This window comes from Hemicordylus capensis, chromosome 2 (genome assembly GCF_027244095.1).
Source record: "Hemicordylus capensis ecotype Gifberg chromosome 2, rHemCap1.1.pri, whole genome shotgun sequence".
Taxonomy (NCBI): domain Eukaryota; kingdom Metazoa; phylum Chordata; class Lepidosauria; order Squamata; family Cordylidae; genus Hemicordylus; species Hemicordylus capensis.
This window is the reverse complement of record NC_069658.1, coordinates 176,340,691-176,361,154: the sequence shown is the minus strand read 5'-3', so window position 1 is coordinate 176,361,154 and position 20,464 is coordinate 176,340,691. Positions and strand designations below refer to the sequence as shown.

The 20,464-nt window shown below is 45.7% G+C and overlaps 1 protein-coding gene across 1 annotated transcript in view; it reads right to left on the bottom strand.

Annotated features, from left to right (window-relative positions):
- Nucleotides 1-10,376: 10,376 nt before the first annotated feature.
- LOC128343712 (uncharacterized) overlaps nt 10,377-20,464 on the bottom strand; it is a 34,924-nt gene continuing 24,836 nt past the window's right edge. The window contains exons 7-8 of the mRNA XM_053293149.1: nt 10,633-10,719; nt 10,377-10,382 (exon numbers count right to left, since the gene is read on the bottom strand). Of these exons, the coding sequence (XP_053149124.1) occupies nt 10,377-10,382; nt 10,633-10,719 (93 nt within the window). The remainder of the gene's footprint in view (nt 10,383-10,632; nt 10,720-20,464) is intronic.

Here is a 20,464-nt window from a genome sequence, read left to right as displayed (position 1 = left end):
TACAACCCACAGAGGTCTGGAAGCATGGCACAGGGGTTTTAAAGCCTCCCATACGCAAAGCGCCATGGGAGAAGCAGTTTTTGGAAAAAAATATTAGGAAAAATTCGTAAGTCGAGGAAACCGCATCTAAAATTCGTAAGTCGAGGAAACCGCATCTAAAACCACCAACGGTTTTCCGTTCGGATGTCGAAAAATTCGTAAGCGTGCGGCCACTTTTTTCGTTCGTAAGTCAAAAAATTCGGATGTCGAGTAGTTCGTAAGTCGAGGGACCACTGTAATGGTAAAGTGGGTACAAGAATTAGGTTATAATATTAATTTAGAGGTCTGGGAGAAGCAGTGGAAGAAAGATCTCAAACTCACAGTGTGTTATAATGCAAAAGAAAATTTGATAAAATTGATGTATGGCATTTAATACCTAAGAAATTAGCTTTAATTTACAAAATGTATCTAATAAGCATTGGAGATGTAAAGAAAGCGAGGGATCCCTTTATCACATGTGGTAGTCCTGCAGAGAAGTAAAGAGGCCTTAGGATAATTTAAAAAGACTCTCACAAGAGATTTGAACCCTTTTTGTTGGGTATAACCAATGAAGAAATCCCGAAAGAAAAGAGAAATTTCTAAATTTATTGTATTAGTAAGGGATGGCCATTTAGCAAGTTTTCTAGAAGACTGGAAACCCTTTTTGTGGTACAGGAAAAACAATGCAAATGTAAATTTGAACCTATCAGTGAGGCCTGAAATATAAAAATAACAGTTGGGGAATTTGTTTGAGTAATGAACTAAAGGATTATGATGGTAAAATATGAAGAAAATATTTATATGAGAGCAAATATAGATGTTATAGTATAACTATGTTGAAAGATGAACTGGAAGCCACATTGGTATACAGAAAACCAATAAAAATATAAATGCAAAAAAAGGAAAAGAAAGAAAGGTTGGTTTAGGGAATTGTCCAAGACTGGTCCTCTTGTGGACTGTATTCGTGTGGGAAATGTGGTTCAGACAACCCTTCCAGAGAGTTTCAATGACCAAAATCTATCTGAGAGAGGTCTTAAGAAGCAGCTTTTTCAAGAATCCCAAACCAGTCCAAGAAGTCCAATGGAAGGGATGTGCTTTTGCCTGGTTTTAAGGATCGGCTGAGCAGCTTCAGAGCTGAATGAGCCAATCCTTGCTCCGCCATTTGTTCCCTAGACTGGTGGTGTCATTTTCATTTATGCAAGAATGCTTTGAAGTAAACATTCCTCAGTGGCTCCATTCAACTCAACCATGGAAGCAATGACAAACTCAAACATACTGTGATAGGTCACCGCTTACAGAGAAACGGTGAGGGTGGTTGATAATAATTCCATGATAAGTATCAAGTACCTTTCAGTTAACATGTTTGCTCCGTTAATCTCAGCTAAGGGGAGGGGTACTTTGGGCATTTTTCTGCCGGAAGCAGCGCGGCTCCCGTTGCAGCACACGGTCGCCAAAAAGCAGGCTAGGCTCCCTTAGCCCACTTTTTGGCGATCGTAAGAATCGCCTCATGGTCTTTGATGAGAGGAGCACCACTACATTTGGCGTGGACAGCTGCGGTTGAAACGGCACATGGAAAGGAAGTGTGTGCCTTTCCAGAAGGTACCGTTTGGCCACGACCCTGGAGCCTATGACAAGTCAGACCTGGCAGGGCAACGGTAAACTTGTCTTTCTTTATTCAGGTGTATCATTGGGTCTTTCTTGCAAAGCACAGCTGTCAGACTTGCCTTACGACTCGACTGCAGTATAGCTGACAACTGTTAGATGAAGTCAGATGTGTAGGATGCTAAATTCAACAGCTGTAAATAAGTAAAAATGGTTTTATAGTGGACTGTAAAGGCAATGGGTCCCCCCCTCTTTTTGCTGTCTCTTGCATAATAGGAGCCAGCGTTATGTAGTGGTTAGAGTGCTGGACTAGGACCAGGGAAACCCGAGTTCAAATCCCCATTGAGCCATGATACTTGCTGGGTGAATCTGGGCCAGTCACTTCTCTCTCAACCTAACCTACTTCACAGGGTTGTTGTGAAGAGAAACCTAAGCATGTAGTACACCGCTCTGGGCTCCTTGGAGGAAGAGCGGGATATTAATAACAACAACAACAATATCACCATCAGCCAATTACAAAAAGCAATTTTACTGGGAACAGCCTATATACTGCGACAATATCTATAACAGCAACAACATTGACAATAAAATTCAGCCATCCCAGGTCCTTGGGAAGGACTCGATGTCTGCATAAAACAAACCAGTCAATAACACCTGTCTGACTGTGTAAATAAATAAATAAATAAATAAATAAAAATTAATAATAATAGAACTTGAAGTTACCCAGTGGCACTAGATTCAGGACAGTCTGCTTTGCACCATGCATCATTATGTTGTGGGATTCCCTTTGAGATGTCGGGAGTGCCACTGGCTTTGGTTAAGAATTAGACCAATTAATGGAAGATAGGTCTGTCGATAGACAGGTGAGCTCTGGGGAGCCCGGTGAACGATTGCAGGTATCCCTCTGAGGGCTGGATGCTGAGGAAAAACAGAAGAAAGAACAGGGAAAGGCAGAGTGGACTTGCCCCATCTTGTGCCCCATTTTATCCTCTGATGCAAGTCTCCGGGAAAAAAGATACTTTCCCCCTGCTTAGTGGCCTATGTGCTGTGAGCTTTTGGAGTTGCTTCTTGTGAATGGGTGGAGTTTTTTCAGAGAATTGGAATGGAAAGAGACAGACTGTACTTGCTGCTTATGTGTCTGACGTACAACTGTGCTAGTGGTTGGTTGGTGGTTTGGGTATTTTTCTATCTCCCAGGGGCATATCTAGGGCAGGGCAGGCAGGGCACATGCCTTGGGCGCCACTTGAAGGGGGGCACAATTTCTTAAAATTAATTTTTTTTTAAAAAAGGCCACCAAAAACAAAATGGCCACTGCACATGCTCAAATGGCCTCTGTGAGGCCCTAGGCCATGCCAGGCCTCGCAGAAGCCATTTGAGCATGCACGGTGGCCATTTTGTTTTCAGCAGCCATTAACAAAAAATTTTTTTTTAAATGGCCACTGCACATGTTCAAATGGTCTCTGCGAGGCCCTAGAGGCCAGCGGTGGGAGGGGTAACCTTTGCAGACACACACACACCCCACGGCCTATAGGAAGCATCCCGAAGGGGCTACAAGTAAAAAAAAATTAATTTAATATAATATAAGTCACTGTACACATATTCAGTTTGGCACTATGTACAGAGAATCAGGGCTTGTGGATACTGAGCTGAAGCTTATGAGCTAGGATTGTATTCATTTGCTCTTACTTTGCTTCTTATGATAAGTGAGTTAAATGTGGTGTCTTAATAATATGGCTATTAATGGTGAGTTTCTCTTTGAATCAGTGTGAAGTCCTTAATAGTAAGGCCCACTGGGAGTTTCTTGCTCTCTTTCTCTCATTTTAACTGTCTTTCTGAAACACTAGAATATATTCCAAGCAGTGATACAGTTTACTCTGCATATCCTTTAATTATTTTCAGAGTATCTGGGAAAAGCCAAATTCTCCATTTATTTTTAAAACTGATGTAATAGTGATGCTACAATGCATAGTGGAGAATTAGACAGGCACTTCTGTTTAGTTTTCCAAGTACACCTCCACGTAGTATTTGGGTATTTCATGAGCATACTGAAATTTGTAGTTTTCCAGCATTTTTTGGTCTGGCAATGTCCACTGCTAAATAGCTTTTGAAATTTTAAAAGATGAACGATCTTGACATATTTTTCAGCTGATATTATAGCAAAGTTAACTGAAAGATGGGTTTCAGATGTTTGGCCAGGGGGCATAATTTCAGTGCTTGCCCTAGGCGCTATTTTCCCTAGATACCCCTCTGTTAACAAGCTTGACTTGTATTTTTGAGCTGATATTATGGTGAAGTTAACTGAAAGATGGGTGTCAGAAATTGGGGGAGGGGGCGCAATTTCAGTGCTTGCCCTAGGCGCTGTTTCCCCTAGATACACCTCTGCCTCCACCTCGTAGGCACGCTGGACTATGCAAGCCTCTGTGCTTCTCACTTTGGTGGATGGCACCTAGCAGCCAATGCTGCAGCCCACCTCGCTTAGGTTAGATTTGGGGAAGAATGTGGCAGGAGCTGGACACCCCCGAAATGAGTCTTTAATCTCCAAAGCCACAAATTCGTCAACACTGTTGCCTTTTCTATGCACATCTATGAGGTCTACATCGTGACTGTTGGAAGCTATCCTCTTGAAGGTTAGCCGTGAGGCAGTTGTGAATGGCTTCACTGCAAATGAAACTATGTTCTGCCTTCTGCTTGAAACGCCTTGTGCATGCCCATGCAGCCATGACTGGCCCGCCAAAGACAGGGTATTTGTTCTATATGCCAGAAGGGGGCGGCTGTGCTGGCATGTCCAGGGGCTGCACACATATTGCCTCATGCTCATTAAGTAAGGGTACCCTTCTTGGATGAAAGCTTATATATGATGCACATCACTCAATGAAGATGTTCCAGAACAGGAGGGAGAGCAGTCTCATTCAACCCTGTCCTGCAACTGCCTGCAGAGTACCTCGTCCCAGGCTGAAACCTCCCTGGCATAATTTGTTTGGCCTGCTGGAAAGGTCTTTTCTCAAGGTCTTTCTAGAGTTCTGGAGTGGGGTGGCCGTCCCTCTTGGAATCCCGCCTGATTCTAGCAAGGACATTGTGTCCAAAAGACCACCTTGCCCACCCCCATGAATGGCCGTCTTGGCCGGCACTATCCTGTGGGTGAGCCCTTTGCTTGCTGCCATACTGTGTGCAGGTGCTGAACTAACAACATAGGCCCACCTCAAGGACAGGGGCACATGGACGTCTCCATTTTGTTGTATAAGGAGTCAGGGATCAAATGGCGAAGGCAGAAGGACAGACTCTCTGTTGCTTCCTATCCAGCCTGCAGAAGCTCTCCGGGCAAGGAGGAAATGGATGGGCAGGGAACTGAGGCCATGCAGGAGCGGGGCACACACACATTCGGCCATGGCTGGGCTGGAGTTGTCCAGGAACCTTGGCGAGGTTGCATGAAGAGGGCCAGAAAGGGCCAAACACTATGTCCCTCATGGCCATTCAATAGAAGGAAGAGCAGCCAGCACAAACCGCTGACCGCAAGCATGCCCAGGGAGAGGGCACACAGATGACAAGTCCCCTCCCTGGCAGGAACACCGCCTCTTGTTTCTGGAGACTGTGCATCCAGCATGCCATGCACAATTTAAGTTTCCACGTGGGCATGCGCCATCACCCCACCTCCCTTCCAGCCAGAGAGGATCGCTTTTCAGTAGTGGCTACAGCTTCTTGCCCAGCTGCCCATAATAAGGGATGTGACAAATCCACATTTCCAATGGATCTTAATGGCTGAAAGCAGAATATTTGAGCTCCTAGTTAGGAAATGGGACAGGAAAACCTTGCAACAAATGCTAGTGAGAGCCAATTCACACAGTATTCAAAGGACACGGCTGATGTTTTCCTGAGCTTGAATTCCACAATGCCCCAGTAATATCTATAAAGAAGAAGCAAAGTAGGCCCAGAGGATGAAGGGGTTTCCTTTCACATTGGCATCTCTGGATGGGCTAGAAAGGGATCTGCTTTACAGGCAAAGCCCGTTATCTGTGGATCTGATATCCACCCTTTTGCGTATCCGTGCTCAGGTAATTGACACCCAACCTCAACATCCACGGGAATCAAATTGTTAATGTCTTCTTATCCACGGTATGAGGACGACTGGAAGCTTGAGGCAAGATCATATTGTCCAACCTTGCCCAACCACAATGAGCTTAAGAGGTATTTAAGAACATAAATGTATGGTTAAAACTACTGAGAGGTTCCAAGGTCTCTAGTGCATTTCCCAGGAACTCTTCAGACGGGATCTGACCACAGAGCAATGCAGATAAAGAGTGCAACAGTCACCACAGTAACAGATCTCTTACCTGCAACACTAAGAGATCTGTTGTGGAAGGTCTCAGCAGAGTTGCTAAGACCTGGAGATGGCACAACTTTTTAAGCCAATGTATTTTTAGATAGTGCCATCACTCAGAAGGTAAGCTTGGGGGGCGGGGGACACAAAATGCGAAGAACAAGGTTATACACGGACATACCCAAAAAATTAGACCGTGAGTGTTATGAAATGACCTCAGAGGTTATTTCCAGTCATCCTCATATACCACGGATAGTTTCCAGGTCCTGTCCAACAGTGCAAAAAGCAGTGAAGTCCACAGGGAGCAGAGAGGGAGCACAGTGTACGTGCATTCTGAGTTGCCACCTTCAGGGGAGATCCTAACAGGGAGATCCTGACAATTATAACAGATCAAAAGGGGGGAGGGGCAAAGAAAATACAAAATAAAATACAAAACCATTTAAAAGCCATTGTTAAAAACAATCACGTAATATGTATGATACATATTTTTAAAAACATGTAATTCCTCCAGGCAGATATTCTCCTAGCTTTAGGCTGCTAGCATTAAAAAGAAGAGGAAGGAATTGTGGGATGCGACAAACTCCTCCTTTTCATGGAAATCCTCTAAGATGAGGCCATCTAAAGAGAAGAGAAGAGATGAGAAAAGATGTGATATTCTGGTGTTAATTGACTTAGGTAAGGAGGGACTTATACATGTTGAACAAATAGAGGAGGGTCTATCTAATCGGACACTTTCTGCCTTGGGGTTCCCCAAAGCGGAAGGCAAGCATGGCTTCCAGACCTCACAGTTTAGCTGCAAGGTCTTTTCCAGCAAGAACCATTTTTACCCCTGTGAGAGGGGTCGGGAGTTGGAGACATGCCCACTCGGGAGGCCTGCCACAGAGCAGTCAGAGCAAAACTGGTGCTTCTTGGACAAACAATGACCTTTGTCACTCAGGCCCATTCTGGGATTCCAAGGAGACAGTTTTGAGCTCCCCAATTCCCTGGAAATTGGCATTACCTTTGATGGTGCTCTGGATGTCATGATGAGCTAACTCCTCTTCCTTCCGAAACAGAACCTTCCATGTGGCCAGGCAGAAATAGAGATGGACTTTTCCCCGCCATGTCAATGTGACACCATATCCAAAGCAGTTAAGAACTGAAGATGATCTATTTGGATACAAAGTTGAGGATTCCCAAAGATCTAGTTTGGCTCTTCTGGGCACTGGGCAGCCGGAAGACACACTGAGCGGACCCAGCTCTCTTCTGTTCCTCCTGCCCCTGCTGCTGTCCCAAGGGGCATTCGGTGATCCCCAGTGGAAACAGCCTCTCTCCAGTAAGTGTGCTGCCAGGCAGCCCCCGTGTGAACAGAGACCACTGGGAGGTCTTCTTCTGAACCTGGAACCTGACAAGGGGCCCCACAGAGGATGCTGAAGCAGAAGATGAAGCAGAGGATGCTGAAGCAGAGGATGCTGAAGACATGTCCACAGCAGGGTACTTACTTCCAAATTGGGCAGTCTGGCCATGTGAGCCAGAGCGTATCTGTAGTCTTCTTGGCCCAGAGCCTGCAGCCAGGACTCCTCTGAGTTGATGTACGTGTGGAGCTCCTGTGGGTTGAAACAGCATCTCAGTCATCGCACTGGCCTAAATCATCCCTTGCCATGCTACTGAGAGCTAAGCCCGGAAGGAATTTGTCCCACTACAGGAAGATCCGTTGGTTGCCGGCCCAAAGGAGTCTAAGGATGATCTAATTCCATATAAACACCCCCCCACCCCCCCCACCCCCCCCCGCAATTGAGTTGACAAGATCTTCAATATTTCTGGAGGTTGCTTATGGGAGTGATGTTTTCTCTGTCTTCTCAGCCAGTTGGCTTCTAATAGGGAAGGCACTTAGACATATCTTCAATAAACTAAGAGAATGGGGTCTGCTGCCTCTTTTCTGTCAGGACACAGGGACAGCAATTCATACATGCTGTTGAATACAGGCACTGCTTGACACTCCCTCTCTGTACCAGGCCTGTGAGGGGCCCGTGCCCAGGTTCACTTTGAAAAGGAACGCAACTACAGTCATGCACACAAAATCACATACCAGTGTTCAGACACCTGCATACATCCAATACCTAATGTCCAAATAGGGCTTACATTTCACTTACCTTCAAGATGCCAATTGTGTCCTGGATAGAGGGGGCCTCCTCCAGCAGCCCCCTGAGCACCTTCTTGCAGGATGCCATTTTCTCCTTCAAGGGGAGAAAGAGAATATCAGTCATGAGAAGGAGACACAACCGGTCTTGAGAATACAACATTGAAAAATCACTCACAATGACAGCGGTATCACGTTTTCTTCACAAGAGAAAAAAGCCCAAGAAGAATTTACCTGGGTCCCAGGGTCCAGTTGGTCCACCCCAGACACCACCACGTGCAGGACTGCTGCTTTCACATTGAACAGCAGAGCCGGCTTCATTTTGCTGGAGGGAGAAATATTATATTTCATAGTGTGAGAAGGACTGGTGATCCAGCCAATGGAAGCTCCTCTAAAGAAGAGGAACATGGCAACCCAGCAACGTCTGTGATGGTTTTTCCTCTTTTTTCCTAAAACGTCCAATCCTGGTCTGGGAAGGACCTGACTGGGAGAAGGCTGTAATACTTAACAAATTAATGGTCATCTTTTTAAAAAGGGTTGATCACAGATCTTGCCTGGTTTGCCACTGCCCTTTCTCTGTGGACAAATGAGATTTTCAATGAGACACCATGAATCCACTCTAATATGCTATCATAGAATCCACACTCAATACCTCAGAAACAACAGAAACCTGTACCCCATGGGTTAGAAACCCATGGGGGTGGTTGACACCCTATGTGCACTACACCACCACTCGCTCTGGGCCACCCCAGCACCCCCCAAGTGCACTTATGGGGCTGCTGACACCTCAATGCTTCTCTATGGGGAAAAACCTTAAAGACGCGTAAACTTCAACCATTAACCAAAAATCAGCCCTCTGCCCAAATCCTTTGAAAAAATTCAGATAGCTTCCCGGCACTACCACCAACCCCACACCGCTCTAGGCCACCCCTTTCCCCCCGACGTGAAGCGATACACCCTTCATTATATCTAATGGGGGAAAACCTTAAAGACATGTAAACTTCAACAATTAACCAAAAATCACCCCTTTGCCCAATTCCTTTCAAATAATTCAGGTAGCTTCCTTGCCCACCCTAGGAACCACCAGCCACCACACTGCACTCAAGGACACGCCTTCCCCCCCGACGTGAAGCTATACATTTGCTGCAATCCTCATTATTCTCTATGAGGAATTCAAAAATATTTTAACAATTCACCAATAATCAGAGGAGTGTCCAATTGCCTTGGGATTTTTTGGGTGGTACGCACCCCTGCCTGTCTACCACCCATCCCACTTTTGTGCCCCTAGGTGCTCCACAATAGGGGATATGGACTGGTTCGTGTCCCATTATACTCTATGAGAAAAATAATTAAAAATATTTCAAATATTCATAAAAAATCATAGGTGTGTCTGATTGCTTCAGGGTTTGCATGGTTGTTGGCACCCATGGGTGCTCCACAATAAGGAATAATGGTCTGGTTCGAATCTCATTATATCCTATGAGAAACTAATAATAATAATTTTCAAAAATTCATAAAAAATCGTACGAGTGTCCGATTGCTTTGGGGTTTGGATGACAGGTACCCCTGGGTGCCAGCTACCATCCTAGCTACTTTTTGAGATCCAAACCAGTTCGGTTCGGATCCTAACCGAACCAGGGGGTGGTTTGCACAAAACCAAAACCGAACCACCCCCTCCCGGTTCGGACCTAGTTCGGACCTGAACCGAAATGGGCGAACCGGTTTTATACACATCCCTAGCATCTCCCAAAGGGAAGCGACTTCTCGCCAAAGGCCTTTTCATTCAGACCCACAAGTCTGCCAGGTTCCCAAGCACTAGATGTCCCACCCTCTCCAAAGAGTCACCCCACGTCTCAACCATTTCCCAGGAGCCTGGGGCACCTCCTCACCGATGGTGACTCCGGAGACTGCTGGGGAGCCCCCTGCAGGAGCTGGATCTGGATCTGGAGTTGGCTCAATGCGGTGTTTCCATTTAAAGAACCTCCGTCTGGGGGGCTTGCACTTGGTGAAGTCACTGGTGGGGGAGGTCTTAAACAGCCGCCTGCAGCAACGGCAGACTCTTCACAGCCTAGAAGAGAGCAGGTAGAAGGTGAGAAAGCGACCCTTAAGCAGACATTGGCAGGAGAGGGGGCCAATGGGGCAGGGAAGGAGTGCAGAACAGAAGGAGGGGCAGCAATACAGGTAGCCCAATAGGCTTCCAGATGGTGCACCGTCCTCCTCCTGGCTGAGGAATTGGGTCGAGACAGATGCTCCAACACTTTGGGGCAGAGACCTTTGACATGTGGGGTGCAGTTCTGGTCAGCCCAGCTCAGCCAGATTATGTTAGAGCTGGGAAAGGTGAAGAAAAGGACCATGAACGAGCTGAGGGGTGAATGAAAACCATGTAACCAAAAGGCAGTCCAGTTTTCAGGCACTGCATGACACTTCCTAGCTGGACCAGGCCTATGAGGGGCCCGTGCCCAGGCTCACTTTAAAAATGAATGCAACTACAGTCATGCACACAAAATCATTTACCAGTGTTTAGACACCTCCACACATGTACTACCTACTGTCTGAATAGGGCATACATTGCACTTACCTTCAAGATGCTGATTAAACTCCAGACAGATGGGGCCTCCTCCAGCAAAGCCCTAATCATCCTCTGGAGCACCTCAATGTTCTTGTTCTATGGGGAGGAAGAAAAGATCAGACATGAGTATATGAGTGACAACCGGTCTTGAGAATGCAACATTGAAAAAGCACTCATGTTTATCGTGGTATTGTATTTCATTCCAGTTGGGCCAAGAAACCACCAGGACATATGGAAGTGGGAAAGGATGCTCACAATTAACCTGGAACAAGAGCTCATATATTACATCTCAGAAAACTAAGAAATCACCTGTGCAGGGAGTCAAACCATTTCAAACTGAGGGTCAATTCCAGTTCAGATTCGTGATTCTTTTGGAACTCTCCCATTCAGTGTGGGATCAAATACTGACTTTCCAAAGTCTTTTGGTAACCAGTTCAAACACCTTGAACCAGTTTAGTTACATTTCCTGCAGAATAATATCCAAACTCTTTAGCTTGCCATGTAACTCTAGAAAAAGACAACCATGGGACTTGACTTGAGAAGAAAGCATCATGCCAGTCTTTCTTTCTGAATGAAACCAATGATGGAATTATGGAACGCCGTCTTCTGAACTGGTTACCACTACAGGGCTTCGCTTCTGGTTCCAGTTGGGGCCAACCAGGAGATTTTCAGTTGACACTGAATTCTCCCTTCATCTTAGAACATATTATGACAAAGCAAAACTGTGGCATCCTTACATAGAAAAGATTCTGAAGTGGTCTCAAATGGGACAAGTAGCCCGGGAGTGGAGGCAGCAGGAGTTTGTGGCGCAGGATGGAAAAAGCTCAATAAGAATATCCCTGCGTCCCTGAGTCCAGCTGGTTGACTCTGGACACGGCCAGGTGCAGGACTGCTGCTATTAGATTAATTGGCAGAGCTGGCTTCATTTCGCTGGAGGAAGAAATCTTAGATTTCATCGTGTGAGGAGGGCTGGTGATCCAGCCCACGGAAGCTCATCTAGAGCAGAGCATCATGGCAAGCCAGCAAGTGTTGGGGAATGTCCTGGGCTGGGTGGAGGAAGGCCCTCTACTCAATGGTTCCTGACCTCCGCCCTTTCTTTCTTTCTTTTGCTTTGCAGTCCTCAGACCTGGAATGGAAAAAGAAACAGAGAGGGGTGGGACACCTTCTTTTGGAATGAAGGCTGGCTACCATTGATTGGATACCACACAAGTCAATAATCCATTGGTAAGACAGCCGACTTACTGCCAAATGACAAAACCTAGCCTGGCTGCTGGGCAAAACTTTGGGGAGGAAGAAATGCTCTGTCACCCATGTCTTGGTCTGTGGAGTCACACCAGCTGACTGGGGATGTGGATGGTAACTGTGCCTGTTGGTTGGGGCTGGCGTTACAGGGCTGTAACACAGCAATAAAACCACAAAGAAGACATTGGAAATGTGAATGGCACCTTGTTGACAGTGGGAAGGAAAAGGCTGACCAATGGGAAGACTAGTCCTCCCAGAAAACCAACGGAGAGACTAGCTCTCACCAGATGTAATTTTATCTGGCTCAGTAGGGCAATGGACTGAAATGACCCTGACACAATTAAAAAGAAATCATTAAAAATCACTTGATTTCCCAATTGCTCTGTGGGTTGAGTGGTGGGTAGCACCCATCATACTAAACCCGCTCTGGTGCCCCCAGAAGCCAGTTATTTATTTATTTATTTATCTTTTATTTATTTATTTATTTATTTGAAACATTTAATCTACCGCCCACTCCAAAGACTCCGGGCAGTGCACAAAAACATGCAAACAAGGCAACATTAAAAATTACATTCTAAATTAAAAACTCCAGTAAATAACAAAAAACAAATATTTAAAGTACAGGGCAAAAGTCTGGTGAAAAAGAAAAGTCTTCAATAGAGATTTGAAGATCAGTAAGGAAGGGGCTAGATGGATCTGAAGGGGAAGAGTGTTCCAAAGAAGTGGGGCAGCAACCGAAAAGGCCTCTTCCCGGGTCCTAGAGCCCTGAACCTCTCGGAAATCAGGGACCGACAAAAGGGACATCTGAGACAATCTAACCGGAAGGGATGTAACCAGAGGCGTAACTAGGGAAAACGGCGCCCGGGGCAAGCACGGAAATTGCGCCCCCCGGCCGCGTTCCCCCCCCCCGGCCACCCCCGGAAATATGGAAATGTGTCACAGCCATAGTCAAATGTGGGTTGTGGGCTGCATCCGTGCAAGTATACTGGGACAGGAAAAAGGAAACATGAGGCTACAAGGCTCTTTAGAAATATATATTTTAAAGAAATGTCTTGCATACCAACAGCCTAAGTTTGCAGTCCTCATGGCCAGAAAATAAATGCTTTTAAACATAGTAATAGGTTTTGTGTCCCAAAATGGAAAAGACAAGACAGGTATTCTAGTCTTTTCCATCACAGATATTCTCGTCTATTCAAGATTTATGCTTATATTATAATAGAGACTTAAATTATAATAGACATATATTCTCATCTATCATAGATATTCTATGTTTATTAATTCTATAATAATGTCTATTTGTAGCACACTTTACGTTGGTTGTATTTCTGGGAAACTCAATGGCCACATTCAGCCACCATTATTTGAGCCATGATCTCCTCCTCTTTCTGCTTCCCTCTCATACACAGTCTTAATAAATAACCTCCTGGTTTAATTAAATCACCGTTTGCCTATGCACCTGAACAGCAAAACTGAGGTTTGGGCCCTTCATATACCAGAATTGCAAACCACACTGTGTGATCCTAGTTTGGAGGGCTTACTCAGCAGTTTATTGGATGTAAGCTGTGAATGTGAATGCATCCAATTGGATTGAACGTAAGGGCAAGTTATGGTTTGATTACGTAGGAAGCTGTCTACAGAGTCAGATATTGGTCCACCTAGCTCACTATTGCCCACACTGACTGGCAGCAGCTCTCCAAGGTTTCAGGCAGGAGTTTCTCCCAGCCCTACCTGGAGGTAGGGATTGAACCTGGGATCTTCTGCATGTTATTTGCAATTACATCTGACTTGCTTGAAATAAATACACATAAATAAATACCCCCCAACATACAGCTGACTTGCTTGAAATAAAAACACAGGCAAATCAAAAAGATCGTGAATAAGTAGGGGTGAGATTTTTCTTTGTTTTAAAAAAGCCTTCCCAATTTCCTCTTATTTTTAAAACTCTCTCAAAGGAAAATATAAGTTTAATATGTAAAACAAAATACACATTGAATGAAAAACCGTGATTAACTTTTAAAAAACTATTAAGTATGTAATTAGAAGGATTCCATTACATTAAGATACCAATTTCTTTAAAGCCAGAAGTAATACCTACTGAAACTTTAATTATTTAAACAAGGAGAGAAAAAGGCATGTTATATTCCCTAACAAAGATTAAAATCATTTTAATTGGTTCTCCACTGCCTTGACATGATTCTCGCTGTGAGTCAAGCAACCAAAAAGGGAAATTAATATCGCAGCTGTTAATCAAGTGATATTTGTACACTCTATCTTATTAAAGCTACAGGGGCAGAAAGAAAAACTTCCCATTGCTACTTTTTGGACCAATTTGTTCACACTGTATTAAATGGGATTTCCCCCCCCCCAAAAAAAATATAGATGCTGTACTTATGTTTTGGAGACAGAACATCTACAATATGCACAAGGAACAAATGAACAAGGCTGAAAATGTTGTAGACTGTATGTTGCTAATAAAAATCTGCTATAAAGAATAAACCTAGTATTAATCCAGACAGACTGAACATTATTCAAAAATTATATTAATGAGTTCCAAATTAAATTTGCCACCCCACCCCACCCATGCTAAGGGATGATCCAGAAGTTGTAATTATGAGCAGAGCTGCAAAGATCTTGTGTACTAGTACTACTAGTTTCCTTTTGCAATCCCACCTCTGCAAAAGGAAACTCTTGCATGAAAGCCAGGAGAGCGACTTGTGGCTCCACTTGCATTGCTGAGTTTCCTTTTGCAGAGGTGGGATTGCAAAAGGAAACTCGCACAATGCAAATGGAGCCACAAGTCGCTCTCCTGGCTTGCATTGCGTGAGTTTCCTTTTGCAATCTCACCGGGACTCACACAATGCAAGCCAGAAACACAATGCAAGCCAGGAGAGCACCACTGGCTCCACTTGCAGGCAGCTACCCTCAGTTTAGGGGTGGGGGGTGGGGTTGAAGCCTGCTATGCAAAGCACAGAAGAGCTAAAAGGAGGACATTATGCAAGGGAGTAGGGGTATTCTCTCACACACAACACACACGGGGGGGGGGGGAGAGATTTGAGCAATGAAACTTACTTTGTTAATGAAGAACAGAAGAATAAAATGCAGCCAGAGGGCAGTGTGGTGGGCAAAGGCAGGCAGGCAGAGTCAGAGAACGTCCCCAGCAGCAGCTGCTATCTCAAGTAAACCAAGCTACTCCGCTCCACTCCTCGTGTGTGCAGCAAGCAGGGAGGGAGGAACTGAGACAACCAGCATGGTGCGCATGTGTTCTCCAGCAGCCAATGGGAGCTCCCGCCCGCCGGAGATCTCCGTAATGACAAAAAAAAAAAATCAAAAAAAAACTTTTTTTTGCCAAAGGCAGGGAATTGGCGGGGGCACTTTTTGGCGCCCCCTGCCAAGAGGCGCTGGGGGCACGTGCCCCCCCTGCCCCCCCATCGTTACGCCCCTGGATGTAACTGGAAAGGGAGAGGCAGGTCTGTAGGTAGACAGGCGCCAAACCCTGCAAGGCTTTGAAGGTCAGAACCAGGACCTTAAATTGAACTCGGAAGCCAATAGGCAACCAGTGCAATGACTGCAGGAGAGGTGTTACCGCATCATCTTTTCTGGCACCCATGGGAAGGTGAGCCGCTGCATTCCGGACCCGCTGTAGCTTCCTGATCATCCTCAAAGGGGACCCTAGATAGAGAGCTCATCACGGCAATTACCAAGAAATATTACACACAGACACATAGAGCTGAGCTGCCACTCTCCCTTTCTCTCCACAACACCATCTCACACACACAGACCACCAAACCAGAGCTCTAGGAAGCAAGGAAGGAAGGAAGCCAAGTACTGCTTTTGTCAATCTGAGATCCAGCAAAACCAGATCGTTATACCGACAATAGAACAGCATTACACTCAGTGCAGAGAAAAGGACATTACAGAATCAAACCTCCTTGCCTCTCCAGAGGCAAAGCATGGAGCAGAAAACCCCCCCAACCAAACCATCCCGCAGAAGAAGGTCAGAGTTCCACTGGGTAGGAACCTCCTGAGGGATCAGGTTTTCAGGCAGGTCCAGCTCAAGCTGCCTCTCCTTCAGCATGCACTGAGCCTTTTCACCCCGGTGGAAATGGCCAGCTATCTTTTGGCGCTTCTCCGCAAGAGCGCCATGGGAGCAGCAGGGGTCCGTAGCCAGGGTGTGTCCCAGGCTGTACATTGAGGCTGGCTATGGGCCCTAGCAGGGCCTGTGTGGTGGGAGCCCCCTATTGCAAGTGCCCTTCGAATCCTGGAGGCTTGGGAGCAGCAGCAGCTGCTGCTGCTAGCCGAAGGCACGCCAGACCCATTGCTGCCAGCAGGAGAATGGACGCCCAGGTGAAAGGGGTCGCAGGTGCAGCAGCACCACCATCATCCCAAAACGATTGAGGTCCTTTCCCCTGCTGTCCCATGTAGGTGCAGACAGTACCTACCACCCAGTACTACCCAGTACCTGCTACTCAGAAGGTGCAGACAGCATGTCTATGGTCACTAAGGCAGAACTTGAAGTGATCCCACACCAGGCTGCCACCATGCTCACCAGCCCGTGGGTGGTGAGGCTGCTGGTTCCTTCGGGAACCCCACCATCACAACTGGAGAATCTCATTGCTAAGGGCTATTGGGGGCATGGTGAGACCGATCTCCAAGCGAGACCACTCAGGTTGGGCTAGCAGCCAATGCAGTCGGCACCTCCTCCACAACATGTATTCAACATCAGTCAGTCCCTGCTCATACCTTTGGCTTGTTCACACAGAGAGATGCAGCAAGTTCTCATCATCACTGGCAAGAAGCAAGCAGCCTGGCCTCTGTTGGAGGGTTTCCTTGTCTCAGGTTCAGGATTACATGTCAAAAGGATCTTCACTTTCAAAGAGTGTTCTAATCGGAGGCACCTTCAGCAAGTTTCAGGTCTAGATGCAAGTGCCTTACAGTTCTGTGTCCCCCTTGTGAGGAACAAGCAGGGCCAGTGCTACCATTAGGCCAACTAGGCAGCAGAGTGCAGACTTCAGACCTCAGGGGGGTGCAGAGTGTAGAGTATCAATGTGTTTGCCTAGGGCACAAAAGAGTCTGGCACCGACCCTGGGAACAAGTGCACCAACATCCTACTGTTGGTTTTTTCTGCTAGTTAGATTGTCTTCAACATGTTCCAAAGCCCAGCTTTCTAGGCCATATGGAAGTTTTGATTCTGTCCATGAGATGTATTTGACATTCAAGAGGGAGGGAGGGAGGGAGAGATAAACCTCTTCATTTGTCTCTGCTCAGGAGACGTCCGTGCTCCTTTTGAAATTGAACTTACCGTAAGGAAGTTGCTATTATTAGCTCTGCTGTGGAATACAAAACTACACTTCTCTTGAAGATGTGACCACGTTTGTTACCACATGAGAAACAACAGACAGATCAGGAAGAGGTGTCAATCCAGCACAGAGCAGCATGTCTTGACACCATGCAGAACTCAGTAGCGAGAATCCCAAGGAACACATTAGAAGAGAGCCTTTTATACTGGAATCCTCAACTTCAGTTAGAAACTGTTGTTACAAGCAAAGAAGTGTGTACTGTCCCTCTCCTTGATCTGTCTCCTTGCCTCAGACAGTGGAGGACAGACTAGTGAGTCAGAGGGCTAGAGGGTCAAGACGTTTGTCATCCCTTCTCCACTGCTCTGATGCTATCCCTTTGAAATGTAGATTGCTACTCTTAGGGGATTCAAACTTCCTTCCTCTCTCTCTCTCTTCCTACCTGGCCTCCTACCTTGCAACATGGCAAGCCTCTCTCCCTGAACCAAATGTGCAGAAAGGATGCAGAATCGATCTGCATCAAGCTCGAGAGATAGATTAGAGATCCTAAATCCTCACTTTCCTATCTAGAATGGAGTTCCTTAAAAAATGCCTTTTATATTGATTTGAAACTATGAATTGGCTCCAAGTTACTTTACTCCCAGCCAACACGCATGCTTAACTAATCCCCTGTGTTGTGCCTCTGTGCACTCTGCTATAATGAGAAAGGAATTCTCTCACCACAGAGAATTTCCAACAGAGCGGAGGGGAGGGCCAGCAGACCCACACACCTTTCTCCTCCCCCTGGTAGGCATGCTGGTCTATGCAAGTCTCTGTGCTTCTCGCTTTGGTGGATGGCATCTAGCAGCCAATGCTTCACCACACCTCGCTTAAGTTAGAGTTCAGGATGAATGTGGCAGGAGCTGGTCACCCCTGGACCAAGTTTGTAATCTCCAAAGCCACAGATTCTTCAACACACCAACACACTCTTGCTTTTTCTGTGCAATTCTCCATTCGGTCTAGAGAACCCGTGCTATCTGAGAGCTTCCTTTAGAGCAAGATATGACCTGCTCCCGTCGGCTGTGCAGGCGGAGAGAATAAAGAGTATACCTAGGGAAGATAGAATCTGCCCTTGTGGTTAGAGGGAGATTGAAACCATCCAACATGTATTGCTCCCTTTTCTGTTTTACAGAGAGTTAAGACCCTCCCTGATATCTCCTTGTCTGGCACCCTTTCCAGGATGCTCAGGAGATTTTTGTGTCTCTTATCTTTTGACAGATCATTCTCCATCTATTACATATAAGGTGGTGAAGTTTTGCTCTAATACTATGTTTTTACATCAGTTTTTTATTTCATGCGTATGTTCTTCCTGAATTGTTAGTTTCTATTTCTATTTCTTGTTAGCAATTGCTAGTTAAGTCTTTGATTGGTACTGTATGTGACTGATATTTTATTATTTTCTAGCATCTGTTAACCTTTTGCAGGATTTCTTTATTCTACCATTTTTTAGTGGTTTTGTAAGCCGACCATGGGTCGTAAATAAAATATCTATCTATCTATCTATCTATCTATCTATCTATCTATCTATGATGTTATTAAAAAGTAAAAAGCTCTGCTAGAACTCCGTGGGCTGGTTTTTTGGTTGTTAGCACATAGGCAACACCAAATCTATTTTGTGAAAATATACCAATAACAACATTGAGGAAAGTCTACCAGCACCTGGGGAGTTCTCTCCCCCCCACCCCCATTTTCCACCTTCATTCAGAGCTGTGTCATTTTTCTCCCCCTCCACCCGCTCTTGCTCCGTAGTTGTCCAAGTCGCTAAGTGAGGTGGCATGAAGAGGACCAGAAAGGGCCAGCTCCAACGTGCCTCCTGGCCATGAAGGAGGAGGATCCATGGAGAACAGGGCTTGCCTGTAAAGCAGAACCCTTTATAGCCCTCCCAGAGATGGTGATATGAAAGGAAACCCCTTCATTCATTCCCTGGGCCTTCTTTGGATCTTCTTTACAGATATCAATCAATCAATCAATCAATCAATCAATCTTTATTACGGTCATAGACCAGCACAGGTTATAAAACAGTAATACTATACAATAAATGCTATATAAAAGGGGAGGGGCATGTTACAGTATTACGGAGATTGAGATTGATATAGCAGATAAGGCTGAGATGGGAGGAATCTAAAAAATACAAAATGTTTAAAATATGCTATAAAGCACAAACAGAGTAGCTAAAATACATATACGCTAAAAAGGACACAATCTGACACTTTGTTTCAGTCGGAGACCAGCGTGAAGTCAAGACAAATATAAAAGAGGAGATAATCAGCATTCTATGGGATCAATAGCACCAATAAAATCCAAAAAGTCCTCCTCAGCACAAAGTCACTGGAAATACTACTAAAATACTACTAAAATAATTTAAGATAAAAGGGGCAGCATATTCCTGCTTATAGGACTATTACAACTCAAAGCTCAGCTCAACTCCCAAAACTGGGAGGGGATATACAATTCAGGCGCTCTATAAAATATTATCATTAAATTAGCTGCTTTTGAGCTGGTGATACCTGGCCCCACATGCCCACCTGCAACTAGCCAAGGTGTGGCTACAAATTGCTCTGGCGTTAAGTCTGTCGTTTATTTGCCCATTTTTAAGCTCTTCCAAAAGCGAAGGGCTGCACTGCAAAATTTGGCTACCCGTCTAGTGGCACAGGAATTGCTTCCTTCCAGCAGCCTAGCAGTCATCTGAGGTAAATCGAGACCTGGGCATTTGACTGTCAAAGGGTGTATGAGATCCCGGCGCAGGTCTCTATAGAGCAGACATTCCAACAACACATGGGTAACTGTTTCAACTTGACCCTCACCGCATGGGCAGAGCCTCTCCCCGTAGGGGATCCCTCTATATCGTTCCTCTAAGAGGGCTGAAGGCTGGGCATTGCATCTTGCCAGGGTGAAAACTCTTCTAAGAGGGGGCACCTCCAAGACAGTGAGATAGGGGGCTGGGGCCAAACAATACCTCACTGATTCCTGGCACTGAAAGTCAGGTACCCTTGCCATATCTGTTTGTCTCTCAATAACCTCTGTTTGATGAGCTTCCTAGCTGTCTCCAAACTTTGCGTAAGCAGGGCAGACTGATCAAGGCCCAAAGAAGTCATCTTTTGGTTCAGTGAGCGCTTCCAGATCGACTGATAAGAGTCCGCTAATACTAAGCGGCTCAGCCCTATCTCAGAGGAAAGGACTCTCAGCCAGTAAAACAGCGCCATTTGCCAACATCTGGCCTCAACTCTGACGAGGCCCGCCTCCAATTTAAGCCTCGCATTGGGGGT